Source organism: Microcaecilia unicolor, chromosome 4 (genome assembly GCF_901765095.1).
Source record: "Microcaecilia unicolor chromosome 4, aMicUni1.1, whole genome shotgun sequence".
NCBI lineage: Eukaryota > Metazoa > Chordata > Amphibia > Gymnophiona > Siphonopidae > Microcaecilia > Microcaecilia unicolor.
Genome location: NC_044034.1, coordinates 344,702,863 through 344,726,408, shown reverse-complemented (window position 1 = coordinate 344,726,408; position 23,546 = coordinate 344,702,863). Strand labels below are relative to the sequence as shown.

The 23,546-nt window shown below is 47.4% G+C and overlaps 1 protein-coding gene across 3 annotated transcripts in view; it reads left to right on the top strand.

Moving 5' to 3' along the window:
* Positions 1 to 23,546, top strand: part of RUNX1 (RUNX family transcription factor 1) — a 272,687-nt gene that overhangs the window by 152,249 nt on the left and 96,892 nt on the right. For all 3 annotated transcript variants that reach the window (XM_030202187.1, XM_030202188.1, XM_030202190.1), the window contains 2 exons: positions 4,027 to 4,183; positions 20,308 to 20,412. In XM_030202187.1, coding sequence (XP_030058047.1) covers positions 4,027 to 4,183; positions 20,308 to 20,412 — 262 coding nt within the window. The remainder of the gene's footprint in view (positions 1 to 4,026; positions 4,184 to 20,307; positions 20,413 to 23,546) is intronic.

Below are 23,546 nucleotides of genomic sequence, written 5' to 3'. Positions count from 1 at the left end.
GCCTGAAGCTCAGAGGAGTAGGAATAGGTTTCTGGAAACTGAGGCAGGGGACACCATACAAGCAAACAGTGAGGTAAGTGGACATTTGGTTAATCAGCTAATTTCTCTTTTCCCTGCTGGTGAGAAGTCCTTAGTATGAAACTGCACTGTACCCGGGCCAGGCTCGACTCCTGAGCTGATTATTTTACTTGAGCCAGCGGAGTGGCAGGAAGACACTGCTTTGTGTTGATATTAGCAAGTCCCTACCTGTTGGTTTAGTCTGCTGGGTTTGTGCTTGTGTTTCCAGGTGTATTGCTTTCTTTCAGCTCAGAGACTCGATATGCTTTTCCCTTTCATCCTTTTCACACTGTTCACTGATGTAATGTTTGTTTTCCCTTTTTTTTTCTTCTTCTTCTTTTAAAATAAATCTCAAGTATCTCTTGCACAGGTTTCTTCCCATTGGCACTCAAGGTGAGGGTGCACATTGCGTACCATCAGGTTTAAGTTGCACTTTTGTTTCTAAGATTTAATTGGAAAAGGTTGTGTGACAGGTCTGTAAAGGAATATTCTCTGTTACTAACAGGCAAAGGTGCAGCGTGTTCCTACTTTAGCGTGGGATTTTAGGTTTGTTTGTTCAACTCTTAAATTTCTCTTCCTTTCAAACATATTGCAATCAAGCACTTTTCTAAACAAAAAAAATCTTTTCCTGTTACGGTAATATATAAAATTCTGATGGTTGCATTTTCATGTCTTAAAAACTAGTCTAAGCTGGCATGACTCCGGAATTGTTCTCACCTGCGGGTATTAACCCAAATCACGTTCTGCATGGGTCAACATTGGTTTCTTGTGATACTAAGTCAGCTGTCAGCTCTTCTTACCCTTTTCTAGGATTTGTACGTTTTCTGCAGAAATCTCCTCCAGCTTCATTCAGCCTTTCAGTATTTGGTGGAGGATCCGGGTTGGACTAAGGAGTGGTAACATTTTCTTGGGATCCCATTAATTGCACTTTTTATCTTATTGTCCCTAAGGGAAGGTAGCTCCTTAGATTACCATGGCTGTGTGAAGGTGTCCCCTGCCTGATAACCCAAATGTTCAGTTCATGCCAGAAGGTGCCAGAAGCATTTTTTAAATCCATGAATATGTGCATGTGTTTGAGAAAGTATCTTCATTAGATTTGCACGGAGCTTCTTGTTTTCTTGTTAGTAACGGAATTATGTACTAAAATCAGTTATCTACCAAGTCATGACATACAGGCTTCTTAGATCTTCAGGTTCAGCTGGGCTGTTTATAGGAGTGAGCATTTTTTCTTTTATATTAGAACTAGCCGTTGAGCCCGTAAAAACGGGCTGGTATAGAGGTTTTCCTCCCCCCGCGAAGTCGCCACCGCTCCCCTCCCCCCCTCGAAGTCGTCGCCGCCGCCACCCCTCCACCTGGTCCGGGCCCTCTCTTCCCTTCTGAACTTACAGATCCATTCGCCGAACGCAGCAACGCACATCAGCTGAGCTGCCCCTTCCTTCTCTGCCTGTGTGTGTCCCGCCCTCGCTGACGTTACGTCACAGGAGGGCGGGGCCACAGGCAAAGAAGGAAGGGCTCACTGCAGCTCAGCTGATGTGCGTTGCTGCGTTCGGCGAATGGATCTGTAAGTTCAGAAGGGAAGAGAGGGCCCGGGCCGGGTGGAGGGGTGGAGGGGTGGCGACGGCGACTCCGAGTGGGGGGGGGGAAGCGGTAGCAACGTCGGCGGCATAGTTTCCCTCTCTGTCCCGCCCCCCCCCCCCCGTCATCACGTATTGACGCGGGGGCGGGACAGAGAGGGAAGTCTCTACTGCGCATTTGCAGTGAGTACGGTCACTCGCCGTTTATATGTTTGATTTTCATATTTATGCATAACAAGGTAATCAAAAATAGATACATTCCAATTCCATAAATCACAATAACTTAAAAATGAAGTCCACATCTCAGATGAGAAAGGGAGAGAAACATAGGAGGTCCTTGCAACTAAACTGTACACATCTAGCCATCCCAGAGAATTTGCATTAGCATACATTCGGTTCATCAGTGTGTGCAAAATCAATTTAACACGTTAACCTACAAATTAACATATTAACACCTAACTGTAAATTGTAAGTCACTTTGAACCAAAACCAGTTTTGGATAACAGTGGGAGACAAGAATGCATAAATAAATAAATAAATAAATAAATTCAAAGATTTCCACCTAATTCTATAAAAGTCGCTAAACATTACGTGTGCAAATTTGGGCATGCGCCTAATTTGCATACGCAATTTAATTGAATAATGAGCTAATTAGCGCCAGTTGGCTTTTTAACAAGCAATTATTGGCACTGACTAGATTTAATTGGGATATATGTGCATTAATTTAGGCACGGGACCCAGTCCTAAATTTTACACGTGAGTTCAAAAAAAGGGTCGCAGGAATGGGAGGGTCATGGACGGAACGGGGGCGTTACTACCATTTACATGCATTGTTATAGAATGAGGGGGGATACGCCCTAATGTGTCGCCTCTACGGTACTATGTAAGCCACATTGAGCCTGCAAATAGGTGGGAAAATGTGGGATACAAGTGTTACAAGTAAATAAATGTAGTTGAGTACATTTGCACCATGTTTCAGTTGGTGCAAATGGCCGCATCTAAAGTTATCCAAAATACAGAAGAAACCTGTCTCCGCAAACACCAACAGTGATCACAAACAGCGAAGATGACACAAAAAAGAAAAAATATCCAAAAGCGAAAAAGGAACAGTTGAAGATAAAGAATAAAAAATAGAAAATCAAAAATACAAAATAAAACAAGGAACTGCAAAAAAACAAAAAACAAAACTATAAGTGAATAGAAAAAATGAAAAAATGAAAAAAATGAAAAAAGGGGGACACAAAAATAATTGAAAAACTGAATAAATTTATTGAGGTAGTATGACTCAACACAGCTGTGTTTCGGCCCAACTGGCCTGCATCAGGAGTCTGAATAAAACAGATAAAATATCAATTTTGAACAACATCAATATATAATCAAAAATTAATCAATATACAATAAAAGACAAAAATAAAATGAGCTGCAAACATTGATCCATTGCGTTTTCTAAGTATAATTTTAGGTAGGAAACCAAAAGAAGAAAGATAAGAAACAAACAGGAAAAAATACATATTGAATAAACTAGTCATGTGATTAAAATTACTCATCATTGGATTCTTGTTTATCTTATGTTGTTACTAGTAGATCACAGATATATCTTTGAAAAACTTTTTACATAGAATGAAATAAATATAGAAATAAAAATCATTGTCTGTTTTTATCCACATAATATACAATATAAAACAAAAACAACACAACTTCTAATCTTATCAAAGTCCTAATCGTTATGTATATATAGTTTTTATACTAATCATTGATCGTTTAAATGATAAGATCTTTATAGGACTTAGAATGCTGTGCAAAACCATAGTATTCAGTCCTTATTTTGGAATAAAGATAGTTTTAATTTAAAGTTACCTGTTACACCATGTATATGCATCTAAAGTTAGGCACGATTCCAGGGCATAAGCGTTATTCTACAAACCATGCCTAAGTTTAAGCATGGTTTATAGAACAGCGCTTTTGTCTGCACGACATTTTTTTGGCTCCATATATACAACTCACCCCTTTGTGCACATTAAATTTTTTTTTTGTAACATGAATGTGTGAATTGAACTGAGAAAAAGTCCAAAAATTTGGAGGAAAAGTTCAAACATCTAAAAATTAACCATAATCTTCTTTTTTCCCCCTATGTATGTCTCTAATATTTTGACTTTCTGATGCATTCACATGTTAAAAGTTTTACAATCCATAAAATATTTCAGAACGGAATGTTTTGAGAGAGTTGTCGAAACCAGAGAAATATGGTCCCGAGTTACCAGCCGCTGTAGAACTGGGCACTTGGCAGGGCGCAGAGGGGAGGGGGAGGGTGGTATTATTTGTACACAGAGGTGGACAGTAGACACTAACCAGTAAAGCTTCCTAACTTAACGTTGTTTCTGTTCCTGGTCATTAGGTGGTGGGCCTTGGAGATGTCCCTGATGGAACATTAGTCACGGTGATGGCTGGAAACGATGAAAACTATTCAGCAGAACTCCGTAACGCCACAGCTGCCATGAAGAATCAGGTGGCCAAGTTCAACGACCTGCGATTCGTGGGTAGAAGTGGCCGAGGTACTCTTTTTCTTTTTTTTTTTTGACAACACAGAAGTGAAAGAGCTGAATTGTGCTTGATATGATAAGCATTTTTCCCCCATAGACAACAACAACAAAAAAAGGAAAACCACTTAGGTCAAGCCTTGTTTGATTCCAAGAATAGAGCAGAAGGCAATTCAGTACAAACCAGTTAGATGAATGGTAAAATCCAAAGTTTGGGTACAAGCAGTGACGTTCCTAGGGTGGCTGATACCCGGGGAAGATCGCCGATGTGCCCCCCCCCCCGGATGCAGTGCGACCCCCCCACCCCCGGCAAAAGGACACCCCCTCCCCCCTGGCGAAAGGACACCCCCCTGGGTGCATTTTTACCTGCTGGGGGGTGCCGCGTGCCTGTTGGCTTCGCTCATTCCATGCTTCCTCTGCCCCGGAACAGGAAGTAACCTGTTCTGGGCCAGAGGGAGCACGGAACAAGCGGAGCCGACAGGCGCGCGGCACCCCCCCCCCCCCCCCCAGCGGCGTGCACCCGGGGCGGACTCCCCCCCCCCCTTGGTATGCCATTGGGTTCAAGTGCAGAAGTCAGCAGCTTAGGATCCCCAGCGTTTAAAGATCAAATATGTACAGCACTTCGGCTCAGGACAAGTGACACAGGAAATGAGAAGGGCAGATTCTGTGTGCAGCATCTGTGTTGGGCTCATGAAATTTAAAAAAAAAATTTCCTGGAACCAGTAAAGCCACACACATTGTTCTCACTAAGCTGAGCGGGAGTCCTCCAACTGCACTGCTGCCAGTAGGGGGCTGTGCTTCAATATTGTGTTTTCAATCGCTAAGGACAGGCAGGTTCTCTGGACTCCTGCAGAACTTGCCTCTCTCCCTCACTACTGAAAATATTATAGTGAAACAGCACTTCCCACTGGAAGGACTCCTGCTCAGCTTAGAGGGGCCATATCTAGAGGTCCTTTTACTAAGGTGCACTGAAAAATGGCTTGTGGTAGTGTAGGCGCGGGTTTTGGGCGCGCGCCGATCCATCTTTCAGAGCGCCTGTACCTGGATTACTCTCGTGTCTGCTGCCTGCCAACTGACTCTGCCTGTACCTGGATTACTCTCTTGACCTGCTGCCTGCCTACTGATTCTGCCTGTACCTGGATCTTGCCTGCTGCCTGTCTGGCCGTCACGTTCATCACCCCACTTCCTGCTCCATCTTGTAAGCCCTGCAGGCCGCCCGCAGCTAGGTGCTCAACCTCTGGGGAACGGCGGTCAGCGCAGGTGAAACCCGGGGTTGTCCGGCCGCCAAGCAGAACCTGGTCCGAGTACTGGGCTCGGCAGTGCTCTACTTGGTACAAGAACTCACAAGTCTGACAAAAATCGGCGTTTCATTGGCCACCCTCTAATCTTCCAGTACCATGCTTGATTTTAAAGATAAATTACATATTACCAACAATAGTTCTGCAAGTTCATTTTTCAATTCTATCAGTACTCTGGAATGAATACCATCTGGTCCAGGCAATTTGCTACTCTTCGGGCCCTGGTCTCCAAGGGGGGCCCAGCATCAGGGTCTCTCTCGCTCTCTCTCTCTCTTCTGCACCTAACAGGACCCAAGTGATCACATCCCGACAGGAGCAGGAGAGAGAAAAATCCGGTGCCGGGCCCCCCTTGGATGCTGGGGAGGACCTGCAGTTTCCATCAGTGCTGCTCTTCTGCCCATTGCTGAGCGGCTGCTTTTCCTCTCAGACGCGCATGCTCAGTTTTGAAACCGAGCATGCACTGAGAGGAAAAGCAGCCGCAGGGGCAGGCAGTCAGCGCCGGAGGACGACGTCTTCTGCTGGCAGGGCCTCGGGTATTTAGGCAAAGGCAGCGATTGGGGGGGGGGGGAGTGGCAGCGATCGGGTAGGTGTCAGCGGCCCTGCCCCGGGCACAGTTCAGTCTCTCGGCGGCCCTGGCCTGCATGCCCAGAGGTAGTGCTGCAGTGAGAGGCTCTTCAGGGCTACCAGATCTGAGAGTGGAAAGGTAGATCCATGGTACAGTGGTGCGTAGTGAAACATAGAAACCTGACGGCAGATAAAGGCCATATGACCCATCCTCTTTAACTCCTAACTCTTCCTTTTCCTAAGTGATCCCACATGCTTATCCCATGCGTTTTTAAATTCTGACAGTCCTCAACTCCACAACCTCCACCAGGAAGCCATTTCACGCCTCCACCACCCTTTCTGTGAAATAGTACTTCCTTCGATTACTCCTAAGCCTATTCCCTCTTAACTTCAATCTTATGCCCCCCCCCCCCCATTCCAGAGCTCTCCTTCAGTTGAAAAAGGCTCACTTCCTGTACATAAATGCCCTTGAGATATTTAAACATTTCTGTCATGTCTCCTCTCTCCCTCCTCTCTTCCAGCAGATATAGTGAGCATAAGAAAGTACATTCTTTTAGCCTCTGAAGGGTGCAAGGGCACTTAGCCTAGATGAGGGAGTAAATGGGGAGAATCTAGGAGGGCATTAATACAGATAATCTTAGACGACCTATTTGGAATAATTGGGAAAACTGACATATGAGAAGTCAGCAGAGAAATCAGTCCTAAAGCATCCCCCACCTTCTCCTTTTGTGGGATTTCAGACTTTTCTGGATACCCCTGAAGGCAGCAGACTGCAGGGGCTGAACCAAAACAGGTTCTGCAAGGTACAGAAATAAAACTGAAAGCAAACAGGTTGAGAGGGTGGCAGATCCGTGGCCTGCGGGCCACACGGTGGTTGGGATTCTGATTGTACTCAAAGAGCATTCTGGCTCCTGACACGCAGAAGGGTTTGTGTGTTGGGCTCTGCGCACCAAGTGGTTTGAGTTAGAAGTTCTTACGGACTGTTAAAGGAACACCTGCACAAAGGGGCTAATTTTCCACGTATAATGCATCTTATAAAATTACTAGGGGTAGACAACCAAAATATTTTTATTTGTTTTAGTGTCCCATATCGTTCGCAGGAATATTTGCTTTGCTGTTGGGTTTTTAAAAAATGTTTTCATTTTATCATAACTAGTGCTTACTCGTTGGAAAAAGTAAACACTATTCCCCACTGGTGCGCACTCTTCGCAGTTAGGGGCCCTTTTACTAGGGCACAGTAGGCCTAATGCAAGCCTACCGCACTACTGCGGGATGCGCTGAGGCGTCCCGTGGTAGTTTCCCACTCAGCGTGTGCTAATCTCACACTAGAAAATATCCCACACTAAAAATATGTTTTATTTTCCAGCGCGGGAGGCGTACCCATGGGCGGAAAGTAAACTTGCCTGTGCCGATTAGCACAGGAGTAGCACAGGAGCCCTTACCATCTCCCAAATAGGTGTCGGTAAGGGCTCCCGCGGTAACAGCCACCCGCAAATGGGGAAATTAGCGTGTGGCCTTTTCAATAAAAATATAGCGTAGCAGCTATTTTACCGCTGTGCTAAAAGTGGCCACAGCGCGCGTAAAACTCGCGCTGACACCAGCGCTGGCCACTTTTTAGTGTGGCTTGGTACAAGGACACCCCCTCCCCTCTTTAGCGTCGTATTCTCACATAGTGTGCACACTAACAGGGGCATTTTCGAAAGAGAAGGGCGCCCATCTTCCGACACAAATCGGGAGATGGGTGTCCTTCTCTCAGGGTCGCCCAAATCGGCAAAATCGGCAGTCCGTCGCGGGGATGACCAAAGTTCACGGGGGCGTGTCGGAGGCGTAGCAAAGGCGGGACTGGGGCTTACTTAAGAGATGGGTGTCCTCGGCCGATAATGGAAAAAAGAAGGACGTCCCTGATGAGCATTTGGTCGACTTTACTTGGTCCATTTTTTTTCACAACCAAGCCTCAAAAAGGTGCCCAAACTGACCAGATGACCACCGGAGGGAATCAGGGATGACCTCCCCTTACTCCCCCGGTGGTCACCAACCCCCTCCCACCCTAAAAAAAAAAAAAAAAATTTAATTTTTTGCCAGCTTCTATGCCAGTCTCAAATGTCATACCCAGCTCCATGACAGCAGTATGCAGGTCCCTGGAGCAGTTTTAGTGGGTACTGCAGTGCACTTCAGGCAGGCAGACCTGAAGGTCATCCCCCCCCCCCCCCACCTGTTACACTTGTGCTGGTAAATGTGAGCCCTTCAAAACCCACCTGAAACCCACTGTACCTACATGTAGGTGCCCCCTTCACCCCTTAGGACTATGGTAGTGGTCTACAGTTGTGGGGAGTGGGTTTTTTTGGGGGGGTTGGGGGGCTCATTACCCAAGGTAAGGGAGCTATGCACCTGGGAGCAATTTGTGAAGTCCACTGCAGTGCCCCCTAGGGTGCCCGGTTGGTGTCCTGGCATGTGAGGGGGACCAGTGCACTACAAATGCTGGCTCCTCACGCGACCAAATGGCTTGGATTTGGTCATTTTTGAGATGGGTGTCCTCGGTTTCCATTATCACCGAAAACCAGGGACGACCATCTCTAAGGTCGACCATCTCTAAGGTTGACCTAAATGTTGAGATTTGGGCGTCCCCGACCGTATTATCGAAATGAAAGATGGACACCCATCTTGTTTTCGATAATACAGGTTTCCCCGCCCCTTCGCCAGGACGTCCTTAGAGATGGGGGCCCTTAGAGATGGTTGTCCCCGTTCAATTATGCCCCTCCACGAATAATACAGGAGAAAACAAAAAAAATTTTGGGTGGGGGTTCCTTTTCTTTAAGGCAAAAAAATGATATGAAACAACCTGGGCAATGTTGCCATTTTCCCTGTCGTTTCCAACGAATGCATACCCTGAAAAATTACCCAAGGTGTACAAGTACATGCAGTGGACAGATGGTGCACGATTGTATGCATCTTTGATGTAGGAGTGCTCTGGAGTAGGGTTTGGGCAGAGCATGGACAGCATGATGATTTACATGCAGATAGGGCAGTTCTGTAAACGGTATTTTAACATGTATGAGTGCAAATACATAGTAGATGACGGCAGAAAAAGACCTGCACGGTCCATCCAGTCTGCCCAACAAGACAACTCATGTGTGCTACTTTTTGTGTATACCCTACTTTGATTTGTACCTGTGCTCTTCAGGGCACAGACCATATAAGTCTGCCCAGCTCTATCCCCGCCTCCCAACCACCAGCCCCGCCTCCCAACCACCGGCTCTGGCACAGACCATATAAGTCTGCCCAGCACTATCCCCACCTCCCAACCACCAGCCCCGCCTCCCACCACCGGCTGTGGCACAGACCATATAAGTCTGCCCAGCACTATCCCCACCTCCCAACCACCAGCCCCGCCTCCCAACCACCGGCTCTGGCACAGACCGTATAAGTCTGCCCAGCACTATGAACATTTTCACCTGCTTTCGAGCAAACATAAATGTACATGGGTTGGTTTACCCCAGTATCTGCAGGATTTAGTACATAAGTACATAAGTAGTGCCATACTGGGAAAGACCAAAGGTCCATCCAGCCCAGCATCCTGTCACCGACAGTGGCCAATCCAGGTCAAGGGCACCTGGCACGCTCCCTAAACGTAAAAACATTCCAGACAAGTTATACCTAAAAATGCGGAATTTTTCCAAGTCCATTTAATAGCGGTCTATGGACTTTATAAAGGTGTCTTTACAAAAGAGGCAGCTTCTTAATCCAGGCGATCAGTTACAAAATTACCCTCCAACTCCAATTGATACTAACCTAGGTGTCTTGCGGTGGCAGAAGCTGTGTGGTTAATGACCATCTTGTCAGGTCATTAACCACACAGCCATATTGTAGAAAATCGTTAGCATCATATCTATTTTAGTTGAATGTTCTATTGCATGCTTATTAGGTGTATCATTAGTATTATGCTAACATTGTATTATATCTCTGGTATTTGAATTCCAGTGCTGTTAAATGTGTATATTTTTGATACTGTTTCACGGTAGTTCTATTATTAGGTTTCAATTTACTGTTTTCAAGTTTACCTCATTTATTGTATTTATGTTTATTCTTGGTTATTTTATTATTGTTATGCTGTTAACAAAATTGTAAGTGTTATGTTAAACTGTACCTGCTGTACACCGCCTTGGGTGAATCTCTTCATAAAGGCGGTTAATAAATCCCAGTAAATAAATTAGATAATTAAGTTGCCAAATCACCGCACAGAGGAAGGAAAAAAAAATCTCTTCCAAGCGACAAATAGTATCCAATAAAGAAGTTGGGAAGGGACGTAGGCCAACCAAGAAAAACGAGATGAATAAACCAGAGGTTGATTGCATCAGTTTTATCGGATAACATAATACATGTAAACTTGACACGGACCGTGTTTCGGCAATGTAAAGGCTTGCCTCGGGCGTCAGTATATAAAGAGCATCCTCTCGGAGCATGTTTCTGCCCGTGTTGTGGAGATGCTGCTGCTCTGAGAAGCGAGAGAGCGCTGTTTATATATTAACTCTGGAGGCAGGCATTTACATTGTCGAAACACGGTCCATATCGAGTCTACATGTATTATGTTATCCAATAAAACTGTTGCAATCAACCTCTGGTTTATACATCTTTTTTTTTTTTTTTTTGGTTGGCCTACGTCTTTCCCTACTCCTTTTTTGGAGGTCATTAAGTTGGGCAGAGGGTCTGTCTCAGGCTGCTGTGGCAAGATCGAGGGGTTTGGAGAAAGTTTTTCAGTACCTGCAGAGAAAGGACGACTGGCAGAGAACCTTTTGAATTTGAGAAGCAGCAGTGTCCGTTACGGGAAGTTATGAACATGAACCACTGTTAAGACGGGTTACTTTACCACAAGTCATGCTATTTTAGCGCAGGTTCCTATTTTATATTGTGGGAACCTGTGTTAAAAATAGCGCTGCTTGTTGATAACGTCCCCCCTTAGTCTTGTGGCCAAGTTTGACCACCGATGGTCAGGGGACGGTGTGAAATTGGGAGGTACTTTTCCTGTGGGAAGGAGATTATGGCCCAGATGCACAAAACCTAACGAGCCCACAACTTGCGTTTTAAACTGGTTCCAGCCAGTTTCGGGCATGTAAGAAAAACACGTCCAAGAGAAGGACGTCCAAGTGTTCGTCAGGGACGTCCCTTTTTTTTTTTTTTGAAAGTGAGGACGTGTACGAAGCCGTCTTTGGCATGCGCAGAGCAGCCAGCATAATGATTGGCTGTTCTGTGCATGCTCAGCTGGCCGACTGGCTTCCCCTCCTTAGGAAGGAAATCGCGTGCAAATGAGCTAACAGCGAGCAGCTCATTTGCATGCGAGTTCTTTCATGCATGCCCGTTTTTTACCAATTTGCTAAGGGATTGGTGAGGGAAGGGCTCTTTCCGTGGAGTTAGTGCATCTGGCTGACAATCTCAGGAACCTCACTGTTTATTTCTACATGACTAAGGTGCTGTTGTGTACCTGGGTGATGCTGAGCTGTTTTCCTAAGGTGTTGGCTGGCTGAACTTCAGTGCACCATTCGCAAGGTTCTGTCCCTGTGTTGGCACAGGCCATGAAAAATGCATTGCCCTTGTTACAAGGAATTTCTTCTTTTTATGCCCCAGGTTAGAAAAACAGATTGAGGCTGTGTGTTTGCTCTATGTACTGCAATGTTTGTATTTTCAATTATGGTTATTGAGTATTAAAGATAGCACAGCAGCAGAGTAGACATCAGATAAGCACATCTGGCCCAGCCAGTTACCCATTTCTGTGCTACTCTAAGTGTATCTTCCAGTTTTTAGCCATACATGAGTGCCTACAGGCAGGGGCGTAGCCAGACTTCGGCGGGAGGGGGGTCCAGAGCCCGAGGTGAGGGGGCACAGTTTAGCCCGCCTCCCCCAGCCGCAGCCCCCCCCCCCGCCATTGCTAACACTCCCGCCATTGCTAACCCCCCCCCCCCACCAACTTTGACCCCCCCCGGCCATTGCCGACCCCCCTGCCGACGACCTGATGACCCCCCTCCCGCCGCTGCCTACCTTTGCTGGTGGGGGACCCCATCCCCCGCCAGCCGAGCCGTGCAGTACGTCAGACTAGAACGAAGCCTTGCGCGGGATTGGGAAGAAGAGGACCTTGGCTCGGCTGGCGGGGGTTGGGGTCCCCCGCCAGCAAAGGTAGGCAGGAGGGGGGGGTCGTTGGGTCATCGGCTGGGTGGTCCAGGGGCAAATCTACGGGGGCCCAGGCCCCTGTGGCCCCATACTGGCTACGCCCCTGCCTACAGGAGACTGTAGAGGCCGACCAAATTTTGGGTTCAGTTGTGGCACTGAAACTGGCCCAAAATCGGTATTGGCGTGCCAGTGTGTTTTCAGCTGAAACCAAAATTTTGTGTTGTTCTCTATAGCACTTCCTCTACCCCCCCAAACAGGAGCACACCACCCCCCAGACCCATCCATAAGCTCTTCCAGGCCTACCTTACAATCGGTGATGGTCTAGTGGTGTATTCGGGGTAAGAGCACTTCCTATGCTGTCTCCGCTGTCAAAATGGCTGCCGCAAACTCCCGCTCCTGCCCCAACTACGTCACCAGATCACCACAGATTGTAAGGCGGGCCCAGGAGGGGTGGCCTACAGATGGAAGGAGAGGGGTCTGAGATAGGGGAGCTACTCCTGTTTGGAGGCGGGGCCATAGCACTAACTCAGTGCAGTAGCAGCCAGTTTCAGCTTCAAAACCAAGTGGTGAATTTCGGTTGTAGATTTGGTTTTGGCTGAAACCGTAAAAATTTGTTTTGGTCTCCCTGTAGGAAATTGTTCCTTCTTCTTTATATCCTTAACTGGGCAGTATGGCTACATAGGACTGCAGCCCACACCAGGGGCATAGCTAGGTGGGGGCATGGGCCCCTGCAGATTTAGCCCTGGCCCCCTGCTTTCACCCCCCCACCACATTCGACCCCTCCCTCCCGCTGCCACCAACCCTCCCCCGCTGCCGCCGCTGTCAGGTACCTTTGCTGGCGGGGGTCCCCAACCACGTAGGAATGTGCAGGACGTCAGGACGTCAAGACTCACAGAAACAGAATCCAGATCAGTGAACGCGCCAGACTCGAAGACTGGCGCTGAAGGGGACTTCGGCTGGCGGGGACCCCTGCCAGCAAAGGTACCTAGCGGTGGTGGGGGAGGGTTGGCTAAAATGCTAAAATGTGCCCCCTCATGCTCTGGCAAAAAACAGAATTTGACTCTGGCTTCCCTGGTTCACAGCAGGGGCGTAGCCGGACCTCGGCGGGAGGGGGGTCCAGAACCCAAGGTGGGGGGGGGGGCACTGTTTAGCTGCCTCCCCCCGCCGAACCCCCCCCCCCGCCACTTTGGACCCCCCCTCTTGCTGCTGTCGCCGCCGCCAGGTACCTTTGCTGGCAGGGGTCCCCAACCCCCGCCAGCTGAAGTCTTCTTCAGCGCCGGTCGACTCCAGCGCCTTCGCTGATGATCTGTTTCTAACTCTTGATGTCCTGCGTGCACGTCCTGTATGTAGCCCCGTGCAGGACGAGCACGCAGGACGTCAGGAGTCAAAACAGATCATCAGCGAAGGCGCCGGAGTCGACCGGCGCTGAAGAAGACTTCAGCTGGCGGGAGTTGGGGACCCCTGCCAGCAAAGGTACCTGGCGGGGGGGGGGGGGTCAAAAGTAGAGGGGGCCAGGGCTTAATCTGTGGGGGCCTGTGACCCCACATAGCTACGCCCCTGCTTTAATGGCATGGCCTCCCCTCAGTGCTGAATGATGCATGCCTACAAGACTGGCAGGCTAACATTTAACACCCACTGCAAGCCTAGTGTAAAAATTCATGCCTTAACTGGTACAGGCAGAGTGGTTTGTGGAGAAACACATACCTTACTGTTTTCTGTATTTCCATAAAGCCTAGTTTGCATATGATAATGCTGTATTTTAAACATATAAGTGGTTAACCTCATCAGGCCCATTTAACATACACACAAAGGCCTCTGTGTACAACACACTATTTCACATGGACGCTAAATCTTTTTAACACATAGACACCATATTTTACTTCAGCTGTGTTATCAACTTTTGAAGTATTCCATTTCTCAGTTAGACCATATGAACCAGTTCAATATCCTGTGTTTAGTTTAGTTTTCATTATTCTGGGGTTTTTTTTACACCCCTGAAAGTCTACATTAATGGTTCTTGCTTCTAAATACTGTTATTACTTAGTCTTTCCGGACCTGTACACGCCACCGGGATATGCAGAAAGTGTGACTACAGGATAAACAACTAAGCTGTTACCTCAGGGGACGAGACTGTAAATTCCTGCTACACCCATAGTATGAAAACAGCACAAACAGCTAAAGAGAGGTCTCCACGGCTGGAAACAGGAGCGCCTAATATGCTCAAAGCTAAGAACAGCTGAAGTAGGGCTGGATTTGATTTTAACACCCATCAGCGGGACCAGAGAGCAGGGGGTGGGTGGGAGAGGGGCACAGCGGCATCCCTTTGAAGCAGGAGGGGCATGCTCCTTTTTAGCAAGGTATACAACTTCAAAATTTGGAACGTGCCTAAATCCCCGTCTGAGCTGAAGAGAGATACAACTGAATCCTGTGGATAAATCTCTCTCGTCTGTCCCCTTCTCCACTACTGCTAATTCCAGACTCCGTTCCTTTTATCTCGCAGCACCTCACGCCTGGAATAGACTTCCCGACCTTGTACGTCTAGCTCCGTCCTTGGCCGTTTTCAAATCCAGGCTAAAAGCCCACCTCTTTAACGCTGCTTTTGACTCCTAACCACTACTCACTTGCCCTGCACCCTCTTATCCCCACCTCTTGGAATTCCCTTACCTCTTAGTTGTTCTGTCTGTTTGTCTGTCCTATTTAGATTGTGAGCTGTTTGAGCAGGGACTGTCTTTTTATGTATGATGTACAGCGCCGCGTATGCCTTGTAGCGCTATAGAAATGATAAGTAGATAGTAGTAGAAGCATGAAAACATATCTCTTAGTAACTAGCAGCAGAGAAAGGACCTCTGTGGTTGTCACGAGGCTTAAAACACACTGTTCTGTCACAATGGTCTATCCAGTCTGCCCGACAAGGCGGTCAGTTGTACCTCCTGCTCTGAGCAGCTTATACCCCTTTGTGCCCTGTTTAGTATGTGATGGTCATTTAATTTTTGCATTGATTCTGTCCTCCTCTTTCTAGATCAGGCTTCTCTGTGTTTATCCCACATGTGTTTGAATTCAGTCACTGTTTTTGCCTCTGCCGCTTCCCTTTCTATGGCCACATCTTTCAGCCGCACACTCTGATCAATAATTTAATTGATGCAGCTCAAACCGACTGCTCCCATCATCCATTGTTCAGAACATCATAGATCCCCGGGTGGGAGTGGGGGGAGGAGAGTGTGGTACTTTCTTTTTCACCCTCATCCGCAAATACAAACTGAAAAGTATCCCCACCGTACTTCCGCGTCTGCAGCGACTCCCACGTTACTGTGGGAAGGAAAAAGCAGCGGATGCTAACGTCAGAGCTCAGAGTGAGAATCCGTACGGGGCTCGGCTGATGTTTCATCCCCTGGAATCGCTAGCAGATGAGATTTTTCCAGACTGGATCCTAGAAGGGATAGGCTTATATAGGGATGAGAATGCCGACCAGCATTCTACAGTTTTTAGAAGGCTCTTATAAAATGCCCAGGGCAGGGGCGTAGCTAGGTGGGGCCATGGGGGCATGGGCCCCCACAGATTTAGCCCTGGCCCCCCCTGTGCTTTCAATCCCCCTGCCGCTGACCCTCCCCCGCCACTTTCAACCCCCCCCCCTTCCGCCACCGCGGCCGACCCTCCTTTGCCGCCGCTGCCGCCAGGTACCTTTGCTGGCAGGGGTCCCCAACCCCCGCCAGCTGAAGTCCTCTTCAGCGCTGGTCTCCAGCGTGTTCGCTGATCTGTTTCTGATCCCAGTGCTACTTGCTATTCTATAAACAGCATCCAACTCAGAGTGTCGTTTATAGAATAGCAAATCAGCGTTCTTTTTTTTTATTGGCGTCCAAACTCAGGCACCATTTACTGTATACATATAGGGGCCCTTTTACAAAGGTGCATAGGCACCTACGCGCATCCAACGCGCATCAGATTGGCACTCGCGCCCAGCTACCGCCTGCCCCGGGCAGTAATTCCATTTTTTGATGCGCGTCCAAAGCACGTGGTAGAAAATAATTTTCTACCGCACGGCGCTTACCTGGCGATAATCGGCAGTTTAGGTGCGTTGAAGCTTACCGCCCGGTTAGCGCACGAGACCTTACCGCTAAGTCAATGGGTAGCGGTAAGGTCGCAGCCCAAAAATGGACACGCGCTGGTTTTAATTTTGCCGCACGTCCATTTTCCGGCACAAAAAAATAAATGCCTTTTTTTTCTCCAGGCACGGTGAAAAATGGACTTGCGCGCGTCCAAAACACGCGCCTTCACCAGCGCAGGCCTCTTTTAAAAGGGCCCCATAGAGAGAGAGACTGTACTGGAACACATCTGAGGCAGGAGACCAGCTCATGCTCTGAGATATGTTGCAGCCTTCATGGGAAAAAGCTGTGCACTGACTCAGCCTGTCCAACCCTTCTAAACAAACATTTATAAAAATGCAAAGCTCTCTGATTCATACACACGTGGGTTGCATTTTCCCAGCGAGCCCTGCATCCAGCAATACATAAAGCTACTCCTGAGTGCTAGGCTAGCACCCTGCTCTGGAGGGTGGGTACCCTGCAACTGGTCATTCGCATCCTAGTCTGCCAGAAAGCATTGGATGTGCTGAGGGCGGGATCTAGAAACCAGCAGTCAGGTGCTCAAGGCAGTGTAGTCCATGGGATTCCCCTTTTGGAGATCTTTGTGAAGGTTGGTTGGTTTCAGCTTCCTTAGACCTGGGGCTGTGTATGTGCAGTAATCCACTGATCCCCAGCACCAGGTAAATTCAGGGCTAATGCAGAAAGCTTCCTGCAAACGTAATGCTGGTTTAGCAGTGTTTTACTGTGGGACAGTAGAGGAGTGTGGTAGCCGTGTTAGTCCACTCTTAAGGTTATCAATAGAAATCAAACAAAATAAAACATGGAAAAGAAAATAAGATGATACCTTTTTTATTGGACATAACTTAATACATTTCTTGATTAGCTTTCGAAGGTTGCCCTTCTTCGTCAGATCGGAAATAAGCAAATGTACTAGCTGACAGTGTATATAAGTGAAAACATTCAAGCATTACTATGACAGTAAAATAGATACCATTGGAGATTCTACATGGAATGTTGCTACTATTGGAGATTCTACATGGAATGTTGCTATTCGACTAGCAACATTCCATGTAGAAGTCGGCCCTTGCGGATCACCAATGTGGCCGCGCAGGCTTCTGCTTCTGTGAGTCTGACGTCCTGCACGTACGTGCAGGACGTCAGACTCACAGAAACAGAAGCCTGCGCAGCCTTCTACATGGAATGTTGCTAGTGGAATAGCAACATTCCATGTAGAATCTCCAATAGTAGCAACATTCCATGTAGAATCTCCAATGGTATCTATTTTACTGTCATAGTAATGCTTGAATGTTTTCACTTATATACACTGTCAGCTAGCACATTTGCTTATTTCCGATCTGACGAAGAAGGGCAACCTTCGAAAGCTAATCAAGAAATGTATTAAGTTATGTCCAATAAAAAAGGTATCATCTTATTTTCTTTTCCATGTTTTATTTTGTTTGATTTCTATTGATAACTGTGGGACAGCAATGTAGAAAGGGCTTCAATGCAAGTGTTAACGCACACAGAAACCCTGCTTGCAACCACATGGAAATGCAGTGAATTTGCTATCCCGCAGCGTGCACAATTTTAAAAAAAAAAAAGTTTTAGCTGTGTAGCTACCGTGGGAAAATGGACATCAGGTCTAGGGCAGCGTAGAAGGATCGCTTAGAGAGTACAGGCAACCCAACTACCCTGCCCCAGATCCCTATCTGCATTGCCTCCCCCCCCCCCCCCCCCCCCCCACCAGCCCAATTTAAAAAAATTATCCTTACTGTCTAGTAGCATCCTCCCACCCCACCCCTCGTCTGCAGGTACTCTAGCCCCCCCCCCCCACTCCAGAAAATTCCCACTCCCTGGTGTCCAATTGCACCCCCACCTGACCGAGCCCTCCTGCAAGTACCCAAGCCCCCCCCCCCCAGTTAAAAGAAACACCCTAGTGTCTAGAGACACCCCTTGTTCTCCCCTCCCACAAATCAAAAAGAAAAATCCTGGTGTCTAGTGATACCCACCCAATCCCTCCCCTGGTACCTTAAATGAGGCAGGAGCGATGCCCACTTGCAAATCCCACACTGATCTGGAATGTAAGTTCAAAATCAAGACTGGCCAAAAACTCCCCAGCCTGGAAATGGATAACTTGGCAGTTCTGCATTTTAGACGAATTTCTGTGCTCTTCCAATTATGAGGTCAGGGCAAGTTACTCAGGTACCCCAGCCCAAAGTCAGAGTTCGGGCAGCAGTGATGAGGTCGCTAGATCACTGAAATTCAAGACCGATCCCTGCTAATTAATCATGACTAGGGCCTGTTTGAAGAGGCAGGAAGTAGATCGTGCCCCGTTGCCTGATGCTGGCTTTGAGTTGCCATTTCAAGAGGCGATAACAGAGTCTGATAATGCATCATAATCAATATTTGCATCCCTTATAGTTACCTCCAATAGATTAATATTAGAGAGAAAACAGGGCAGCCTTGGCCAACCCGATTTGCATTTTACTTTGAATTGTAAATTTATCTCAGGAGTTCATGCAGTTTATTTAGACTGTAGTCCTTTCTCACAGGGTGAACGTGGGGTTTCCCATGCCGTCATTTTTCTGTTCGAGCTGGGGCTTAGATAGTGGAAGGCTACTTGCAAGGTCCAAAGCTTTGCTGAAGTGTGATTTGCTGGGGGTCATCGCACTATGTTATAAATTTTACACGAAGGGACCACTGTAATGAGTGACATCCCCATCTTCAGATAACTGGCATCAACATATTAAAAATCCCTCCTCCTCCCACATTATACAGCAGCGCTGAGGAGCATACGGTACATAGGTATCTAGAGGGGTAGGTCAGCTCAGATGTGCAGGTGCCTCAAGGGTAGGAAGAGGTATAGAAGAACATGGGCTGGTGTTCACGCTACAAATATTACTTCTGAAAGATTGTTAAGGCTAGTTAATGCTCATGATCTTGGTACATAGTCATATGATCTCTTTCCTTATGGATAGGAGTATACATTACAATTTATTCTAGAATTATTTCCTGTTAGTTTGTCAGGTACACCAAAGATTTTGTCTGTTGGTCAGTTGCAGGGCTTTTTTTGAGGGGAGTACTGAGTAGCGGTACCTTTTCTATTGTCTGCTAAAATTGACCCGTGGACCCCAAGTTTTAATGAAAGAGCTCAGGCTCTACACACCAATTCTGCCTTGTCATAGATTCTGTGGCTGGTTGCAGGGGGCGTGGCCATTGTGGGGTGGATCCCTCAGTGATCACCTCACTCCTGAAGGGTGGCCTAGCATTTGGGCACCTTTTTTGCTAGTAAAAACGTACTGGTCAGTTGTGTTTTTCTGACATTGCAAACCAGTAGCATAGCCTGACCTCAATTTTTGCATGGTCTGGGGGTGAATTGGGTAGGCATTTCCTCCCTGCCTGCTTCTCCACCCACCCCCTCCCCCGCAGTAGTAAAATGAATAACTTGGCTGGCAGGGATCTCCAGCCCCGCCAGGTGAAGACTGCTCTTTGGAGTTCTCCCCAAGCAGTCTCATCCTTGCGGTAGTCAGCAGTGCATTTCCAGCTGCCAGTGCAGCCACTGCCCTCCCCCCTCGTGCATGCTCAGTTCAACCAGCATCTCCTATGTACGCATGTGGGGGGGGGGGGGTGCCAGTTGAACTGAGCATGCGCAGGAGGGGGTTGTACCAGCATTGACAACTGGAAATGTGCAGCAGACTGCTCCCAGGATGAGACTGCTGGGGGAGGGGGGACCTCCAGAGAGGACTCTTCAGCTGGTGGGACCTGAGGATCCCTGCCAGATACACTAATGATGCCCGCTGCTGGGTGGGCCCCTACCCGGCCCACCTATGGCTATGCACTGTTGTAAACAGGCCATTTGTAATCCCAGAAAACCACCGCCCAGTACGTACCCTTGCACTACATAAGATCATTTCCTTAACAATTTGCATTTATGGTAAATCATTTAGAGCCATCCATGAAGGCAGCCAACACCAATAAGGCAAACACATAAGCAGTCCATTCTTGTCTCTAAGTAATTTTGTATTCTTCTCTTTCATAGGAAAAAGCTTCACCCTGACCATTACAGTTTTCACAAACCCTCCACAAGTTGCCACGTACCACAGAGCCATCAAGATCACCGTTGACGGACCTCGGGAGCCAAGACGTAAGTACTGAATTGCCAAGAGCTAGGTGAAGAAATGTCCGAGGACTAGAAGCAGTCTGCAGGCAGGAGCTCTACCTATCAGCTAAAAAGGAAGGCTTTCTTGAGCTGTAGTTGTCCTTCACTTTACAGACCAACAGGCACTAGGATTAAAATAGGCTGTATGTGTAAGGGGTCTGCTTGGCACAATATAATGAGTGCCCTCTGGTGGTCAGAGGAAAGAAGCACGGCTCTGTTTGACCACTCATTGACTGGTTTTAGGCTTGACTTGAACATCATCAAAAATCCACAATTCCAGGAATAACATGTATAGAATGTTTGTACATTTGGGAAGCTTGCCAGGGGCCCTTGGCCTGGATTGGCCGCTGTCGTGGACAGGATGCTGGGCTCGATGGACCCTTGGTCTTTTCCCAGTGTGGCATTACTTATGTACTTATCATGCCTGATTTTGGGTAGAGGTTTACTTGTCAAGAGGTAGCTGGAAGAGGTGAAATGTGCCTCAAGAGCACAATGTTATGAATCAAGGCAGCATGTGCCAATTAAGCAGATCCTCAGAGGGCAGAACCTTATTTTCCTAGCTCATTGGGGTTAACATTTGAGATCTTTTATATGGAGAAATGATAATGCTTCTGAACAAGTAAGAAGCTTCCACCTATAAAGGAACACTTGTAACTGTATACAAAGGGGCCATGTCATACAGTGCTCTCAGAATCGGAGCAAAATTCAATCTAGCAGTACTTAGCTTGGAAACTGAGCCACCTGACATCTTGTTAGAATTCTCTGAAAGAATCTCTTTCTTGATACACAAAGCTGCATGGCACTGTTCTGCCCAGTGGGTTGGCTTGGCGATCAGCAGAATCAGTCACTTATTTGCAGCGCCGCCGAGAGGGGGGGTCAGGGGGGGACAAAATTTGCAGGGCTGCCGAGAGGGGGGACAAAATTCCCTGGGCCCGGGCCTCCAAGGGGGGCCCGGGGTCAAGCCGCCGGCGCTGCAGTCCCCGGTCTCACCTGCCTACCTCCTTGGTTCCGAGCCCCCTGCATTCGAAGCGGCAGTCACAGATCGCCTCCCTTCGGGCCTTCCCTCCCTGTGTCCTGCCCTTGCGGAAACCGGAAGTTACCTTAGATGGGGGCGGGTCACAGGGAGGGAAGGCCCGAAGGGAGGCGATCTGTGACTGCCGCTTCGAATGCAGGGGGCCCGGAGCCGTGGAGGCAGGCAGGTGAGACCGGGGACTGCGGCGGCGGGGGGAGCGAGAGGGGACGGCAGCGGCACGGCTTTGCCCCAGGCCCGGCCTAGTCTCTCGGCGGCCCTGCTTATTTGCACCGTCAGGTAGTGCACCACAGCTTTAGATTGGACAGCGGACAGCATAGTCTGCTTCCCCTCTTCTGTAGTGCTCAAACACATTTTTGCCGCACGAATGCCTGGGGTCCTGGAGCAGTTTGATGGTCTTGATTCGGTTCGCCATTGAGGTCCGCAGCTCTTGCTCATCTAGTTGGCAGCTTAACATGATGGCTAAGGATCGAGTGGGCGAGGAGATCCAGTACCTTAATTGACAGTGCGTCTGTATGTGGGAAGCTTTCACATATGCTGCTGTTGGGTTTTTGTTTGTTTGTTTGTTTTAGTAATTTATATATTGTACAGCTCAGATCAATATACAAGAAAATGCAGGAAAGAAATTCCAGGAAAAAAAAATGTAAAAGTCCTTATCAATAGCAACATGCAGACATAACGGAGATGCCCATTATACAACCCAGCAAGCAAAAGAAAAGAACTTTAATTTAATTAACTAAACTAAAACAGGAGAGATACAAAGCCAGCATTCATAAGAACCCATTTTAACTATCCTCACCTGGGTATCAGACAAGCAAAAAAAAAAAAAAATTAGTCACACTTTATCTTTAAGAAAAGTTTCCAAAAAGGAAGGGTCCAGAAAAAGTATATTGATTTTCCTTAAATGTGACAAGACATTTACAAGGAAATTGAACATAAAAGTGGCACCCACAGTCAAAACCTTAGACTTGAGCTGTAGGAATGCCTTCCTAAGTAATTACGTAGCTCTTGCCACATCAGGAAACAGTTGTACTGTCTGTCCACAAAACAATAAATGTTTTTTTTACGAAAGTAAGCCTTTAAGACCTCTTGTTTCTGTTCCTCTGTCTGAAACGATACCAACAAAGTACTCCTTTTAGTTACCAAATCCTGTGAAGATTCAAAAATTTAGATAAATCCAAACTATCAAGAGAAGTAATGGTGTCATGAGCTCCTTCTTCATTAATTACTCAGTACCTTTCCGCTCTCATCTCTCTCTACACTCCTCCCCGTGAACTCCGTTCGCTGGGTAAATGTCTCCTGTCGTCCCCCTTCTCCCCCACTGCTAACTCCCGGCTCCGTTCCTTCTATCTCGCTGCTCCCTATGCCTGGAATAGACTCCCTGAGCCAGTACGTCAGGCTCAGTCTCTGGCTGTCTTCAAGTCTAGGCTTAAAGCCCACCTCTTTGCTACTGCTTTCGACTCCTAACCATGACTCTCTTACTCAACACCCTCACTTATCACCCCTACCACTGCAATTTCCCCACCCCTAGCTGTCTGTTCGTCTGTCCAATTTAGATTGTAAGCTCTGTTGAGCAGGGACTGTCTTTTCATGTTAATTTGTACAGCGCTGCGTAAGTCTAGTAGCGCTATAGAAATGTTTAATAGTAGTAGTAGTAGTAGTAATTACTTTGCTGTTTCTGGGCATTCACTATACCCATAGAATTTGGGTGAGTGAATGAAAGAATCTCTTTCAAATATACCTTTAACAATTCCAGGGGAGCAAGGTAATAGGTTACAGGAAATTTCAAGGTTCTTAAATTTCTAGCCCGCGATTTATTCTCCATTATTTCCAGTACGGTGTGCACAGTCAAACTATCCTTCACAGTCGAGGTAATACTGACTGTATCTGTGCTAATTGAGAGTCGGTCTTACTAGCCCTTTGCGCCAACATTTTCTCGTCATGCTCAGCAAACTTCTCAGAGGATACCTCTGTGTATTTGCAGAGTTGATTCAAAGTACTTTGCAAAGAAGATTCATTTCTATTCAAAGTAGTCAATACATCTTCCAGAGTTGCGGGCATACCAGATTGAAACAAAACCGTTACAGGC